Source organism: Mastacembelus armatus, chromosome 13, assembly GCF_900324485.2.
Source record: "Mastacembelus armatus chromosome 13, fMasArm1.2, whole genome shotgun sequence".
Lineage (NCBI taxonomy): Eukaryota > Metazoa > Chordata > Actinopteri > Synbranchiformes > Mastacembelidae > Mastacembelus > Mastacembelus armatus.
Genome location: NC_046645.1, coordinates 23,258,456 through 23,273,083, shown reverse-complemented (window position 1 = coordinate 23,273,083; position 14,628 = coordinate 23,258,456). Strand labels below are relative to the sequence as shown.

At 42.1% G+C, this 14,628-nt stretch overlaps 1 protein-coding gene across 2 annotated transcripts in view; it reads right to left on the bottom strand.

Moving 5' to 3' along the window:
* Positions 1-14,628, bottom strand: part of nova2 (NOVA alternative splicing regulator 2) — a 72,377-nt gene that overhangs the window by 41,907 nt on the left and 15,842 nt on the right. For both annotated transcript variants that reach the window (XM_026333211.1, XM_026333220.1), the window contains one exon: positions 13,784-13,927. In XM_026333211.1, the coding sequence (XP_026188996.1) occupies positions 13,784-13,927 (144 nt within the window). The remainder of the gene's footprint in view (positions 1-13,783; positions 13,928-14,628) is intronic.

Below are 14,628 nucleotides of genomic sequence, written 5' to 3'. Positions count from 1 at the left end.
CACATAAATATGAGCCCTGACATAAATGAGTTTGATATATAGATGGAAAATTGGTTGTGTGTCTGTAAATCAATGGTAAAAGAAAATACACACTTGTTTTACTCTTTTTTTTACAAATACTACCCATGTAAACAAACAGCTTTTTAAAACATGAATAACTTATGTAGATAGACTGAGCAGATTTGGCTCTGTGTCTTTGTTTGAAAACCTTCCCCAAGTATTGAGTAAAAATGACTTCTAATCAAATGTGTAAACAACCACAGGCCAAATAAAGATGTTTTTTAAATGAAGGAATCAGTCTCAGCTCATGTTGCCTGTTTGTGATTGGCTGCAGCATCATATGACAGGAAGCACACAGCGAACCAAAGAGATCTGTTTAATAGCTCGTGGCACGTAGATCAGGGTTTCACTCCTTTGGATACACATACACAGACGCACACACACACACACACAACATTTACTCAACAAAGCCCGTCATCCATGGAGACCAGCATGCCTGGTCTTTTACATCATCATCATCATACACAATCTGGTCCCCATTTGTTACAGCTGGCCCTGCAGAGTGTGTGTGCATATTTCTGAGTATGTCTTTGTGCATCTGAAATCATGTATGCCCATGTACATGTGTGTGTGTGTGTGTGTGTGTGTGTGTGTGTGTGTGTGAGCTTGGTTTTGGCTCTACATTGAGGACATGTAGCCTGAGAAACTGAAAATTGTGCAGAGTTTCACACACCAAAGCATCAACTCATCTTGAACTCTACCACCTGGTTCCTTCGTGCACTGGTAGTAAACCCGCCTGAGAATTCATTCTTGAATACACATCTCTCTTCCAGCATGACATAAATCCACACTGGAAAAACAAATAAAACTCTCTGGCTAAAGAGAAGACTTGTACTGTAACTCTAGCCCAACTTTTACACTATGAGACTTGATCAGTGAGAGAGCAGAAGTCAGATAGTTTCCTTTCAGTCTGACGGAACAGAAGAATCTCAGCCAAAGTTTGGTCCATCAGCGACCGCCAGCCAAGAAAAGCTGTTTCTTAACTTCTTCCTAATGTGTCTCATGTCACCAATAATTGTTTTAACCAGAAAGAGCAAAATGGAAGTGATTCTGGGCTTAAAAGCTACTGTTCATTTAAACTAGTTTCAGTTTCATTTTCTTTAGGTCAAATTGCAAAAATAGAGAAGCTAAAGTAGTGTCACCTGCTCTAATCATCAGTTAACTGCGGGCTTCCTGTAATATGGCAAGTATCCTAACAGCTTGATTGTTTTCTTATTATGTGGGCAGCATCCTATCATGATCTGATTCCCATGCACATCATTAAATACTCATTTTAAATTGTTGTGCAGCTCAATAAAACAACACATTTCAACATTAATTAGTCAGAATTCCTCAGTTGGAGTAAATACTGCAAACCTCAACTTTATTCTTCCAGAGGAAAAGTCAGATGTTGCTGATTTAAAGCCCCCTCCTTCCTTTTAACAGCAACACAAAACCTTGGGAAACACTGCCAGGTCAGTGTGTGCAGCCTCTGACAGCTGAGAAGAACATGAAAATTCAGGATTTTACAGCCTCTTCTCATGTTGCACACAGTTACAGTGCAACAGCAACTGTGAGACCTACAGAGCTGACTGTTTCTGCTGCTGGTTGGACACAGATCTACATTTTAAATAAAGGTTTCTTTTTAAAAGAGCTCAATAAAAAAGCTTTGAAGGGGAGGTCAGACTCGAAGACGTAAACGTATATGACTGTGAGGGTGCAAATTTGATAAAAACACAAACAATGTACGTAAGTAAGTGACAGAGATTCTGATTGTATTAGAAGAGTATTAGACGATGCCTCTACTTTCTCTCTCCCTCTCAATATTATGTGTAAGTAGGTGGAAGAAAGTGGCAATTAGCAATCGGCTAAAACACTAATTAGCTCCCTCTCTACTACTATCTATAAGCCCTGCTCTCTACTAAGTATCATTGTGGATCTGAATGTGTGTGAGTTTGTGTCTGCACGTTTGCATGTGTGCACCATGCACTTTCTCGTGTGTGTGTGTACTGTAACGTGCGAGTGTGCACGTGCATGTGAGCGTGGAGGGTGGGGTCTGACTGGAAGTGTGATCTCATCTTTATTAATGACAACCATATGGAACATGATTGTATGATTTACTGCACGCCGTGGAAAACAATGCACGGCTGCAGGCTGGAGGAAGATGAAAGCAGAGTTTTGCAGAATGTGGCTCAAGTCTATTGATGAGCTGACACATGAAATTATTGATGACTACTGGAAAATACCCAGGCTGTGAACAGACAAAAGAAGAATGTGAGTGGCATTCTTGAAAACTCTGCAGGAACAAAGTGAGATGTTGCATGATCAGATTAACATTCTTATGCAACACTCTTCATAACAACATTCTGTTAAAATACTAAGCTACTGTTAGCTGGAAGTGTCTATAGTTAGGCATAATTATATATCTTCTCTTTTATTGTGAGCTTATGTATTGAAATAGGACTGCAGATTGACAATACTGTAAATGAATAAATTCATTTTACAAAATTCATGCTGATAAAGACTGAACTGAAACTTAAAAAAGGGGCAAATACTAAAGCAAAAGTTCAACAACAACGAAGACACTAAATGGTTAAAAATGCAATTAAAGACAGAAACAAAAAAGAAAGACAAAAAGAGGAAGGAACAGGCCATTAGACGGTAGACGGTAAACATCAACCTGCCATCACTGTTGGGTCAAAGGTCAACAACCCCAGCCAATCAGCACCACCTTTGGGGGACTTCACTAATCACGTGACCAATATTGAACCCTGATTGTCTACACAGTTGAATGCGGACATTTCAAAACACACACACACACACAAAGCAATCAGGCTCAAAGCTTCATAATTTAAGTGAGAGTCCAGCCGGTGTGTCAGAGAGACGATAGAACAGCTGACGGCTTTGTGGGACCTCAGCTTTTTTGGGGGGGGGGGGGGGGGGAATTAATCATCAGGGAGAAAGGGGGGTGATGGTGCTCCATACGTGTTGTAGGGGTGGAAGGCGAGGCCTATAGGGGGCGTGGGTGTTGGGAAAGGGGGAAAAATCGGGGGAAGGGAGCTTTAACTGGGGGATTAAAAATAATGGAAGCGGGAAGGGACAGGGGACTTGGGGCAGCTGTGGAACCAGCTCTTTTGTGAGGGAGAGAGTGTGTGTGTGAGAGAGAGCAGTTAAGGGGTCCCAGAGGGCTACCTTTGTCCCCTTGCCAGAGATTGGGGGGTCTGTAGAGACAAAAAAGCTATTTCACAAGTGACTCTCTCTCTCTGTCTCTTTAGTGTCTCTCTCTCTCTTTCTTCCCCTCTCATCAATGAGGCTCTTTGTTTGCTACACTCACCTTCCTCCTCCTTAAAGGGAATGCCACTCCTACACAAAACAGGACTCTTTAATGAAGCAAACTGCACCTTTAAGAGCATGTGCACGCACACACACACAAGTCACTGTGTGTGTGATGTACTCGGCGGCACAAGCAGATTTAGACCTTTTAGATCTGACCCCTTTGTGCAACGAGAGGAATGTTACCATGACTACCACCAACGCTAAGTGTCATTGTTGTGTAAACAGCCAATCAGAATGAAGCACATACGTCGCTGTGTGCACATGTGTGAAAGTGTGTTTGATGAACAAGCATTAGATTAGACTTCAGACTGTTTACTAATAGATTAACACCCAAGTGAAAAAGTAATGGAGTTTTATGTGACTTTATATCAGTTTGTCTACAGATGCCCCATTAAAAAATGTGCATATTGTGTTTTTATTGTTTAATCTTCTGATGTGGTCTTGTAGTTTGCTTAAATAATGTCTCCTGATGCCTTGTGAGCATCTCTTCCAGAAAAGCATCATTCCATTGCACACTCAATTTATGATGTTATTAAAATACAAATTACAGCCTCAACTTCCTACGAGTGCTGCTTATTTCAGCGACTCTCAAGGACAGAAGGCGAGAGGATCTGGAAGCCGACCAAGACGGGAAGAAAGACATCTCTCTGTCTCTCTCGCTCTCTTACACCTGCTCTGGAGGAGAGAGGGAGTAGGGGAAGGAGGATGAGGAGGAGGAGGGGACTCCTTCTTTAGGAGAGCTGTCACTTTGATTCTCATCACCAAGGCAACGAGTGTGCAGTCCCACAATCCTTTGCTTTGTCCGATGGGGGTGGGGGTAAATGAGTGTGTGTGGTAGCTGCCAGGCTGTACCTCTACAAACCTGCCACACACACACGCATGCACGCACGCACACACACACGCACACGCGCGCGCGCACACACACACACACACACGCACACGCGCACGCGCACGCACGCACACACACACACACACACACACACACACACACACACACACACACACAGCGAAGCAGGTTGTGAAAGCAGAAAATCACCATGGTGACACTGAGACAAATCTAGCTATGTCTGCTATTTATGGTAAAAAGAGAGAACAGGCAATATTCTGCAGCCAAAGCAGCTGAAACTGCACTGTGTGTGCATGTGTGTGCATGATAAAGATGTTTTATGAAGAAGGCTGAGCCACATTGCTTAGCCAAGCTCCTCACAGAGAGGAGCTTTGTCATAAGAACTGACAGATACAAGTAGCTGGGTGACAAGAGAGAGAGAGAGAGAGAGAGAGAGAGAGCGAGGGAGTTATGGTAGACGTCCATCAGTTAAAGTCTGCTGACTTACACTCAGCCTGAGGCATTGTGTTTCAAAGTCTGGGTCACAAAGCCACCAGTGGGTCGTGAACGATTTTGATGGGTCGTCAAGGGGTCACAATAAAAATAATATTAACAGTCCCAGTCTCCCAGCCAAATGACTTCCTGACAATCCCCAGTGTGGCTTCTAAATGTAAGTGCTGCTTTTAATCAAAGAAAGTGTCTTTATTCTTTAGTAATTCTCAAGTTCTAATAGAGTAAAATTTAAAAAATCACAGTCGCAACATCTGTAAAGGTTGTGTCACTGCTGCACAACAGTAGTGACAATAGTAAGAATGTGCAGAGACATGTGGAAGGAGGATAGAAACTGCTGGAAAATATCAGAAAGAACTGAAGTCAGTCCAAGGCTGAGATGAAGCACAAACCCAAATACTCATGGATGCAGACTGTGAGGTTTGTGATAAAATACTGGCATATAGATATGCATAAATATATCAAATGATATTTTAGTTGTGTGTACCTTTAAGAGGGGAGGCAGCAACTCTGGTTTTTAGTGTGTGTGTAATATAACACATGCACCACATACACACTGGTGGATAGCGTTAACAACGACACACAGATGTACAGATATATATTTGCAGACGCTCTCTCCCTCTTTTCTGAGGCAGATGGGGACACCCGCTCTTCCCTGTGCACCCCCTGCTTGCTTGACCTGGGTCAAAGAGCCTATTGTCATACAGAGCGCCTTGCCTTCACCTATTGTCTGTGACAGTTGGAAACCCTCAGAGCTCATACAAACCTCTGCACATTAAACTGCCCCTCCTCCTATTACCCTGTCCTTTCTCCTCTTTATTTCACTCTCCCTTTCGCTTGCTCCTTCACCCATCCTGCCTCCCCCCTCTACGTGCTGACTGGGCGCTTCAATCTGTCACACATACTGACATAGCTGGACCCAGGCAGACACACACAGGAAAGAAAAAAACTTCAACTACATCATCAGAGGTGCTTTACTTTGTTTACTAGACCACTTAGTCACTTTTAAGACTTTATGTTTGGAGTTTGAATTGAACCTATGGTTCTTTCTGATGCTGCAGTCATTCAGTCAGATTACAAGATCAGCTCACATGATCATTCATGAACCTTGTGGGAAAACCGGGTTGTTACAGGACATCATAATGGTTGAATGAAGTAAGACTATAGACTTAACAAAAGAGAGACAAGACCAAGAGGTTTGAAAATGAGATCAATTAAGCTAAAAAAAAAAAAAAACTTACCAAAGTGCAGTTCTCACACATCAGGAACGTACTTATATGCAGCTCTGACAGCCCAGTTCGATTTTAATGTAGAAATAACTACATATACACTTTGTCTTACTCTGTGCTTTTTAATATGACATCAAGACATCTGGTGACCTTTGAAGTGCACAGCTTGAAAAAAATAATACATCAGATGCATTCATATGCTCCAGCAAAGAGATTTGGCTGCAACCTACAACACAGAAAGTGGATGCATGGAAACAAACTATGACCAACTCTGCAGATTAGCTATCAGAATCCCTCTTGCTAGAAATGACTTTTCCACATCCTAACAGATCTGGAGGTGGATCACGTGCATCGCTGCAGGATGTATTTAACAGCTTCGTACAGGAGGACAGCTGCCTCTGAGCTGTGTCCTGTCAAGGCCTCAGTGGAGCCTGGGCACAGCAGCAGGTCCCTCATCCAGAGAAACACACACCTCAGCTGGTCATGGCAGAGACAGAAACAGCCTCTACGATGACACTGCAGTTTGAGTAGGTGCAGGGCGCCATGATGCTGAGAGTAGCAGGTGGAATCTCTTTAATTCAGTCTCACACACAGTGGTGGATTCTCAAGTCAGTGCTGCACAGGCAGGCTGCACCGTGCAGGAACATACTAAACCTGATGCTCTTCAGTCCACCATTCAGTCCATCATTGTTTTGTTGGGTTTGCTCACATATGGACATATGAAATCCACATTTTGGTCAGGTTTGTTCTGTCATGAAGAAAACAAATGACCTGTTTGGAGATGAGCTGCAGAGAGCTGGCAGCCTAAACTGAATGGTTAAGGCTTATAGATGTGAATCCAAGTGAATCCCATTCATCACAAAAGCTCTCAGCCTGGAGGACCAGTACAATGATTAATGTAGTGAGAAGAAAAAAATAAATAGATCAAAAGCATTTCTTCAATATATTGATACAATTAAGTACATACTTGCTCATGGACAAACACACACACACACACACACGCACACACACGCACACACACACACACACACACACACACACACACACACACCTGCAGTTATCATCAGTGGTGACATTCCATTTATGAGCATGTGTACACTGTGAAAGTGATGAAAGCAGTGCATGTGATGAGTAATTCCCTGACTGCAGTACGTCAAGACTTTCCAAGGACACAGACACACACACGCACACACACACACACACACACACACACACACATCGACTGAACATCAAATGAACAGGAATAGCCACTCACTCACAGACAAGCAAGTAAGCAAGAGTTAAGAGCCTTGCACATACACATTAAGAGCAGCATTGATCTGTGGGCTGGCCGGCCATATTCATGCTGTTTTATTTACAGTTGGCCTCACTGGGACCCTCAACACTCCCTTATTAAGTTTAAAGACAACTGCAGCAAATGGAGAAAGAGAGAGACAGAGCACAGAGATGAGAGAAATCCAATGTACTCATTTCTAATTGTTATTTTTGCTGTTTTGAATCATACATGTTAGGCAGAGGTAGAAAAGGTAGACAGAAAGTGAAATGTAAGACTGGGGAGTTACAGAAAAAAGAAAGGGCAAATTCTGGTTCCACCATAGCATGAGGGTTCCCTGTCTCAGTCCTCTATGTGGCAGATGTGGTGCACAGATCGATTAGCCATGCTTGTCTGCAGGCAGCAGGGACTGACTGATGTGACCGGAGAGCTGCAGAGGTGGGAAGCCCCTGTGGGAGGAGTAAGACCACTCAGAGGAACTGTTTTCATTCTGACGGTCACATTACACCTATCAGGTCTGACGTATGTCACTGAATCAGAGGTAAAAGTTGTGGATATCCTGTCCATGAAATTAGACTCAGTCTCTAAAACAAACTGGAAGTGAAACCCGTAAACTAATGGGCAAATGTAATTATCAATCTTTGAACTTCAGGATGTACAGACTGAGCGAAGAGAAAGACAGTACAATGCAGTGCAATCTAGTGTAAGTGCACCATAACAAATAATCTTGAAGCTTATGATGTTCCTGAGTAACATCAAAAATTTTACCAGTGTTCAGGGTTCAGGATTCAGCTTCAAGAGATCTACTCCCAAGTGTTTATTTGAGGAAAAACAAATTCATCAGTCTGAAATTTGATATTTCTCATATGTAGCAAATACACTAGTTTCAACTGAAGTCATTTAAAGTCTGTGTGACTTGCAGCAAACAACGCCACATCTGATTTGATTCGACAAAGCTTTCCTTATTCAAAACAACCTTTAAATGAATCTAATGAACAGGAGGCATGTTCTCATATTTCATTGCTATATCAACTAAAGATCACAGGGGGAAAAAAACTGATGATACACCCTGTTCATGCAACAGATAACATCAGCAACTGACTGCTTAGTTTCTTTTGAAATACAACTTAATAGTTATTCTCTCAAGATGTTCATTTTTTTAAATTTCTGAAAGTGTCTGTCATCCTTTTCAAACATATCTCACTGCAGATCAACAGTTTAAATTCCTTTAGAGAAGCTGCTGCTGCTTCACAAATCTATTGCATTAGTGCCTCATATAAAGAGGCCTGTGAAGATGATGGAAGTGCTGCAGCTGCAGTCTGTCTCTCTGAGTGTTGGGATATGATCGCCTGTCTGTCAGCCTGCGTGCCACTGACTGGTACTGAGGCAAAGCTCAGCCTGTCTGCCTGCTGGCTGACATCACACACACAACCAAATACAAAACCACTGGTGTTGTCCATGTTTCATCACTGTTTCTTCAGCTTTGGCTCAGCATTTTATGTCCTCAGCAGTAAGGTAAAAGATCCCTCCATTTTTTTATGGAATGTGTTCTCTCCAGGAAATGGCATTAAAGTAAAGGGTTTGAATTTTGCCTGAGCTGTAATCAGCTGTGATGCGCGAGTTGAGACACACTGCAGACAATTTAACTGGCATCAATTTGCTGAAATAATTTGACAAATTCAGACGAAACCAAAGTAGGAATCTAATTTCATGGAAATCATCTCGTTATAACTGATAAACAGCAGGCATTTGTAATGAATAAGTCGCTTAATGAATGGGGAAATGGCTAACAAACAGGAAATTCATTACAGTTGCATGTGTGTGTTTGTGTGTGTGTGTGTGATATGTAATTTTGCAGTTTTCCATCTCTCAGTCTGAGAGCTTAGAGCTGCATAAGAGGCTTAGAGTGGTGTTGATGCTGATGTTGATAAAGGCTCAGGGCTGCTTGTGTATGTGTGCGTGGAAGTCAGGTGTGTTATGATGTTAGTTCATGTGACCTTGTGACAGATGTGTGCTGGTTTTGTGTGTGTTTGCAGACGGGATATTAAATGCTGAAAACTGCAATCACAGCGTTGGATTAAAGACAAAGCTCTGAAAGGGTGACGATGTGTGGCAGAGGACACAGAGGAGACAGACTGTGCAGAAACAAAAGACATAAAAGAAGTTGGCTGGGGAGAGAGAGTGATGAAGGCCGACTTTGGCACAAAGATGCAAACAGAAGTGACAGTCCATAATTATCCAGAGTCCATGTTTAGCCTCAGCTGATGTTTTCTTTACTTATATGACCAAAAATATGTGGGTACATTTCTATTAATTCAACAGTTGTAATTCCAAATACTTTTGCACCACATGTAATAATGACTATCAAGTTCTAGCTTTTTCACACGTGACTCAATGGAACCACAGTGTTTCTCAGCTGATAGTGAGAAAACACTGGCTCTGTCCTCTCTGCAGTGCTGTGAACATGAAATCAGTGAGACACTTACCTATAGCACATAACTACAACTGGGCAGAAGGAGGAAACTTTGATGGCATCAATACTAATTCATTTCCAGCTTTTAGTTTGTCTTTATGGCTTTCCCTCTGTGTGACCAGAGGTCAATATCTCAGCAGAGAGGAGAAGAGGAGGAGGAAACGGGTCGATTCTAATTATAAAACGGGTGTTGTAAATGAATATTTTATGTGGAACACTGCAGCTGTATTAGTTTGTTGCACAAATTTTATTTGTACTGCATTGCTGAGTGAGTGCTGCACTGATTAAACTAACTTGTTTTGGAAATATTAAAAGTAGAAGTAAAAATTAGAGAAAATTTAAGATGAATGTCACCACAAAACCCACAGAGCAGTGTGCACATGTGCCAATCCTCACAAAGTACATCATACACCATATGAAACCGATCACCTCGAGTGATTCAAAGTTATGCTCAATGGAGACCTCGGCTGCAGAAATATAAATGTAAAACTCTTTAGGCACCTTCAAACTCCCTGGACAAACGTAATATTTAGGATAAATACATCAAAGTAGATAAAGGCTCATGTTTAATTTTTCCAAGTAAAAAAGACAAAACTAGTTTAAAAAAGTAGAATATGAGAGTGAGACTAACAGAAGCTATATTCGGAAGCAGCACTGCCTTGTACTGTATGGCTATGTAATAATTCTGTTGTGCCATACTTGTGAATGGTGGGTCGTACAGTGCTCTGTGCGTGCATGTGTGTGTGTGTGTGTGTGTGTGTGTGTGTGAGAGGATGAATGGTGGCCTGTCTTGTCCCCAGTACTGCTGCTCTTTGCTAATTGGTCGTCAGCTTAAGTGCTGCTGCTGCTGCTTCACTATTCTCCAGATAGATGGGATGCAGGGAGAGGCTGAGGGAAGGAGGGGGAGAGGAAGCAAAGAGAGGGAGGAGGTGAAGGAATAATGCAAGGAAAGAGGGAGGGAGAAACAACTGATGTCATCCATCCAGACGGAGCTGGATCAAAGAATACATGAGTAAAAAGGAAAGAAAGATCCAAAAGAAAGAGACCAGTGCAGTAAAGGAATGTGGGCAAGGGAAATGAAAAATGTATAAGACAAGGTCAAGTGCTTTCTACTCTGCTCACGCTCACACATTACTTTTCAGACACTTTAACCAGGTTGTTATTATTCTTAGAAATACACAATCAATAAGCAGCTTTTATTTTGAAAAGAGGAGTAGCAGAAGAATCGTTTTTTAACATTTCCCAAGACAATAAGATAAAATTCCCAAAACTGCAATAACCTCTGCCACGACTTCCAAGACAGCTGGGAGGAGAGTGTGTGTGCATGTGTGGGAGAAATGGGGGGAAGAAAAGAGGAAACCTAATGTCTTCTGAGGAGTGAGAGGAGAGGAATGACATGCTTTGGCCAAGACACAGCAGTAACTCTCTCCTCTGTTCATTAGACTGGCTCTGTTATTCCCAACACACACAGATGGGCCCTTGCAGCAGGTGGGCCTTTTGATTTGTCACCCAGGAAGAAACGTGTCTCATTTGCATACAGATGCCCCCTTGAGTACAGAGGAAGGGTGGACACACACACACCCACACCCACACACACACAGCTCCTTTAGTCCCCCCCTCCAGACTGGGGCCCATACAACCCTCTCTTTCTTTTTTTTCCTTCACTTATCTCTTAGTTGCCATTTAGTCTTCTAGTCAGTTCTACTCAGCTCTGCACCAATTTAGACGTGTGTGTGTGTGTGTGTGCGTGCGTGTGTGAGGGTGTGTGTGTGTGTGTGTGTGTGTGTGTGTGTGTGTGCATTAAGGTTTTTGTAGGTTTATATACACTCTGTGCAAGTGTGCAAACTTTCTTTGGATTTATGTGCTCATGTAAGATTTTCACTTGTATACGTTTGCATTTTTGTTTTAGTCATTTGACTAAAATGACTTTCCATTCGTGTGTGTGTATCTGCATCTTGGACGCTCGTGGACCTTGCATCTGTTCTTGCTGGCAGAGCTTTCATGAGTCTCGTGTGCCGATGTCAGACAACGGCAGCTTGTTTGCAGACCCCAACACGGAACTTATACACACATTCTCTTGGTCTCTGTCTGTCTCTCTTTCTCTCTCACACACACACAAAGACAACAAAAGCAAGAGCTGATTTTTCAAATCAAATAAATACTTGGAGACTCTGGAGTAGTGAAGGAAAAAGAACAGAGTACAGGAGGATGTGAAATGAAGCTTTACTGGGAAATTATTAACAGATTTCATATTTTGTTGATGTAATTTCCAAAATGCTTCATACTGGAAGTCATGTTTCAGGCAGCCAAACTCTTAGTATGCTTCATTTCATTTTAAATAAAAGTGAGGCACCAGAACTAAATCTTGGCCTGTATTTACTTTTATTTGCTGTTATAGCAGAAAAAAAGTTGTTTTTTTTTTTTTTACAGTCGCAAAAAATTAAAAGTGATTTGATTTTCATTTAACAAGGCTGGTTGAGGCTATAGAGAGTCCTGGACAAGACTGAAGCACAGTTATGTTACACAGAGCAATAGCTCTGCATGCTCTGTGCACATGAATATGAAACATGTATTCCAGTCTGAAGCTATGAAACAATAAAGTGTGTGTGTGTGTGCGTGTGTGTGTGCGTGTGTGTGTCTGATAAGCCCCTAGCAGAGCTGGAGAAACCTCATGCTGGGATTGGCTCAGGGACAGTGATTGCATCAGAGAACACCGGGAAGTCTCTGGGAGTTTAACTGGAGGTGGGACTGTTCAGTACGACTCCTGACGCTTTGTTTGTGTGTGAGCATGTGACTGTAATTTTATCTTTTATTTTACTTCTTCCAGGAGCCCTGGAGGTTGAGAATAATTTTTCACAGAGAAGAGCGTGCATCATAGTAAGAGATTTGGGTCATATAAATACATGAATCATTGTGCCAATGGCCAGCCCACCACTGAGTGCGCCTAGCTGAACTGGATGCATGAGAGGATGTTGACACAACCTTGGTTTGAGGTTCTTTTAAATTTATCCCATAACATTCTTCTTGGTTTTAGAAATACAGTTTGTCAACAAGTTCCTGAATGGAAAAAACTGCAAAACCTTCCTGGTCAATGTGTTTAACTTATCTTACAACATTATCGACTGCTCACATGAAACTGTGTTAACCACTGTAAGTGGCTGGTTAGGAAAAGATTGTGGCCTCGGTTAAATACTGAAAAAGTCAACACTGACTTGAAGCATAACATGGGACACTTTCCAGCATTTAACCAAACCGCCACTTCCTCAAACCTTAACATGAGTTTTAATATCTTAACCCAAATCCATCATGCAATCATCCTTGATTGCAGAAAAAAAAGGTAGCAAATGTGAATTGTGAAATGGTGCATCTGCACCCACTTCCACACTGCAGCACTTTCCCATATGTTTAGTTAGAGACAACACACATGCTGATATCTATTTCATCTCTTCCACAGCTCAAACAAACAGTCCAAGACTTAGACTCACAGCAGCACAGTATATATAAACAAATGCACACAGATCATAGCCTCCCCCTCCTCGCTGTTCCACTCACATGTCATGTCAGGGCAGAATTAAGCATTAGACAAATACAGTGTCACCTCTGATCCTGTAATCCCAATCTCTGGCGGACTGTGTGCTTGTGTGTGTTGGTACAACGTGAACCCAGTCAAGGCCCCTCTGTCCCCAAGGACTCACAAATTTGGACAACACAAAATTAGGGCTATACACACATGGAGAACAGAGCCCTTACAAATCCATAAATCTAACCCACAGCATCAAAACAGCATGCACCCACCCAGTCCATGTTCTTTAAAGTTTATGGTTCATTTTCAGTATTTCTTATCCAACAATCCAAAACTTCAATTACACGTGACCACTATTTAAAGAAGTGTTGGTGAGGCACGTAGTTCAGGTATTCTAGTACTTATTGCTAGGTTTAGTGTGTATCTTCTAGCATTGGTAAACTGTAGACGAAGGGTTAGTTTTTCTTTTTTCTGTCAATTTGTACATTTTTTACAGAGCAACATTTCGGCCTGTGTTTTAATCCATACTATATTCATGCATGCCTCAGCAGGAGTGGTTGTGGTGTTATCTTACCAGGATAGAAGTCTTTGGATTTGGACAGTTTGATGGTGGCTCCAGTCTCTTTCTGCAGCTGGACGATGGTCTGACCTCCTTTCCCAATGATTGAACCCGCCGCATAGCTGGGAATCAAAACCTTCAGGAAGTACTCGCCTTCCTCTGCAGCAGGAAAAAGGAAACAGGAAGTCAAGCAGAGCTACTGCAGCTTATGTTGTTTTTAATTCAAATGAAGCTGAAAAAGAAACACATTAGAAAAGGCTTCATTTTGTACTATTATCTCAGTTTAAACCTTTGTCCTCATGCCTGCCTTTTTTTGTGAGAATTAGCAAACTGCTGAAGAAATAGTTCACACCCAATACTGGAATCATTTTGTTTGCCTGTGTGTAAACTGTGAAGTGGAAACAAAGTGTTTGTCAGTAATCACAGTCTGACAGAGCAGATGCGAGCTGGTGCCGCATCACTAAACCAAAGCAGAATAATTTGTCTCTCTATCTGTAACCCCCCCTCCAACCCCTCACAGCCAACCACCTAAGACTTCACAGAGCTGCATAAATCTACCCAATCACTTCAAACAATGACTGATAGCCATGACAACTAATTATTTCCATAATCTGATGATTCCCTGCCGGCGTTCGCTCACCCCTTTCTTTGCAAGTCCATTGCACGAGCCTCTAAATACTCCCTCCAAATTGATCTGATCTAATTTCAGCGTGGGGCCAGAGGAATCTGGTCCTCATCACCACCTTGGCATGAGGGGAGGAAGCTGAGGAATACGCTGCTCATTGGTTTTGTTATTAAAGCTAATCACATTCAGCCAGAGCTTGTTGATGTGACACCTCGTGAATGCATAGCACCACATG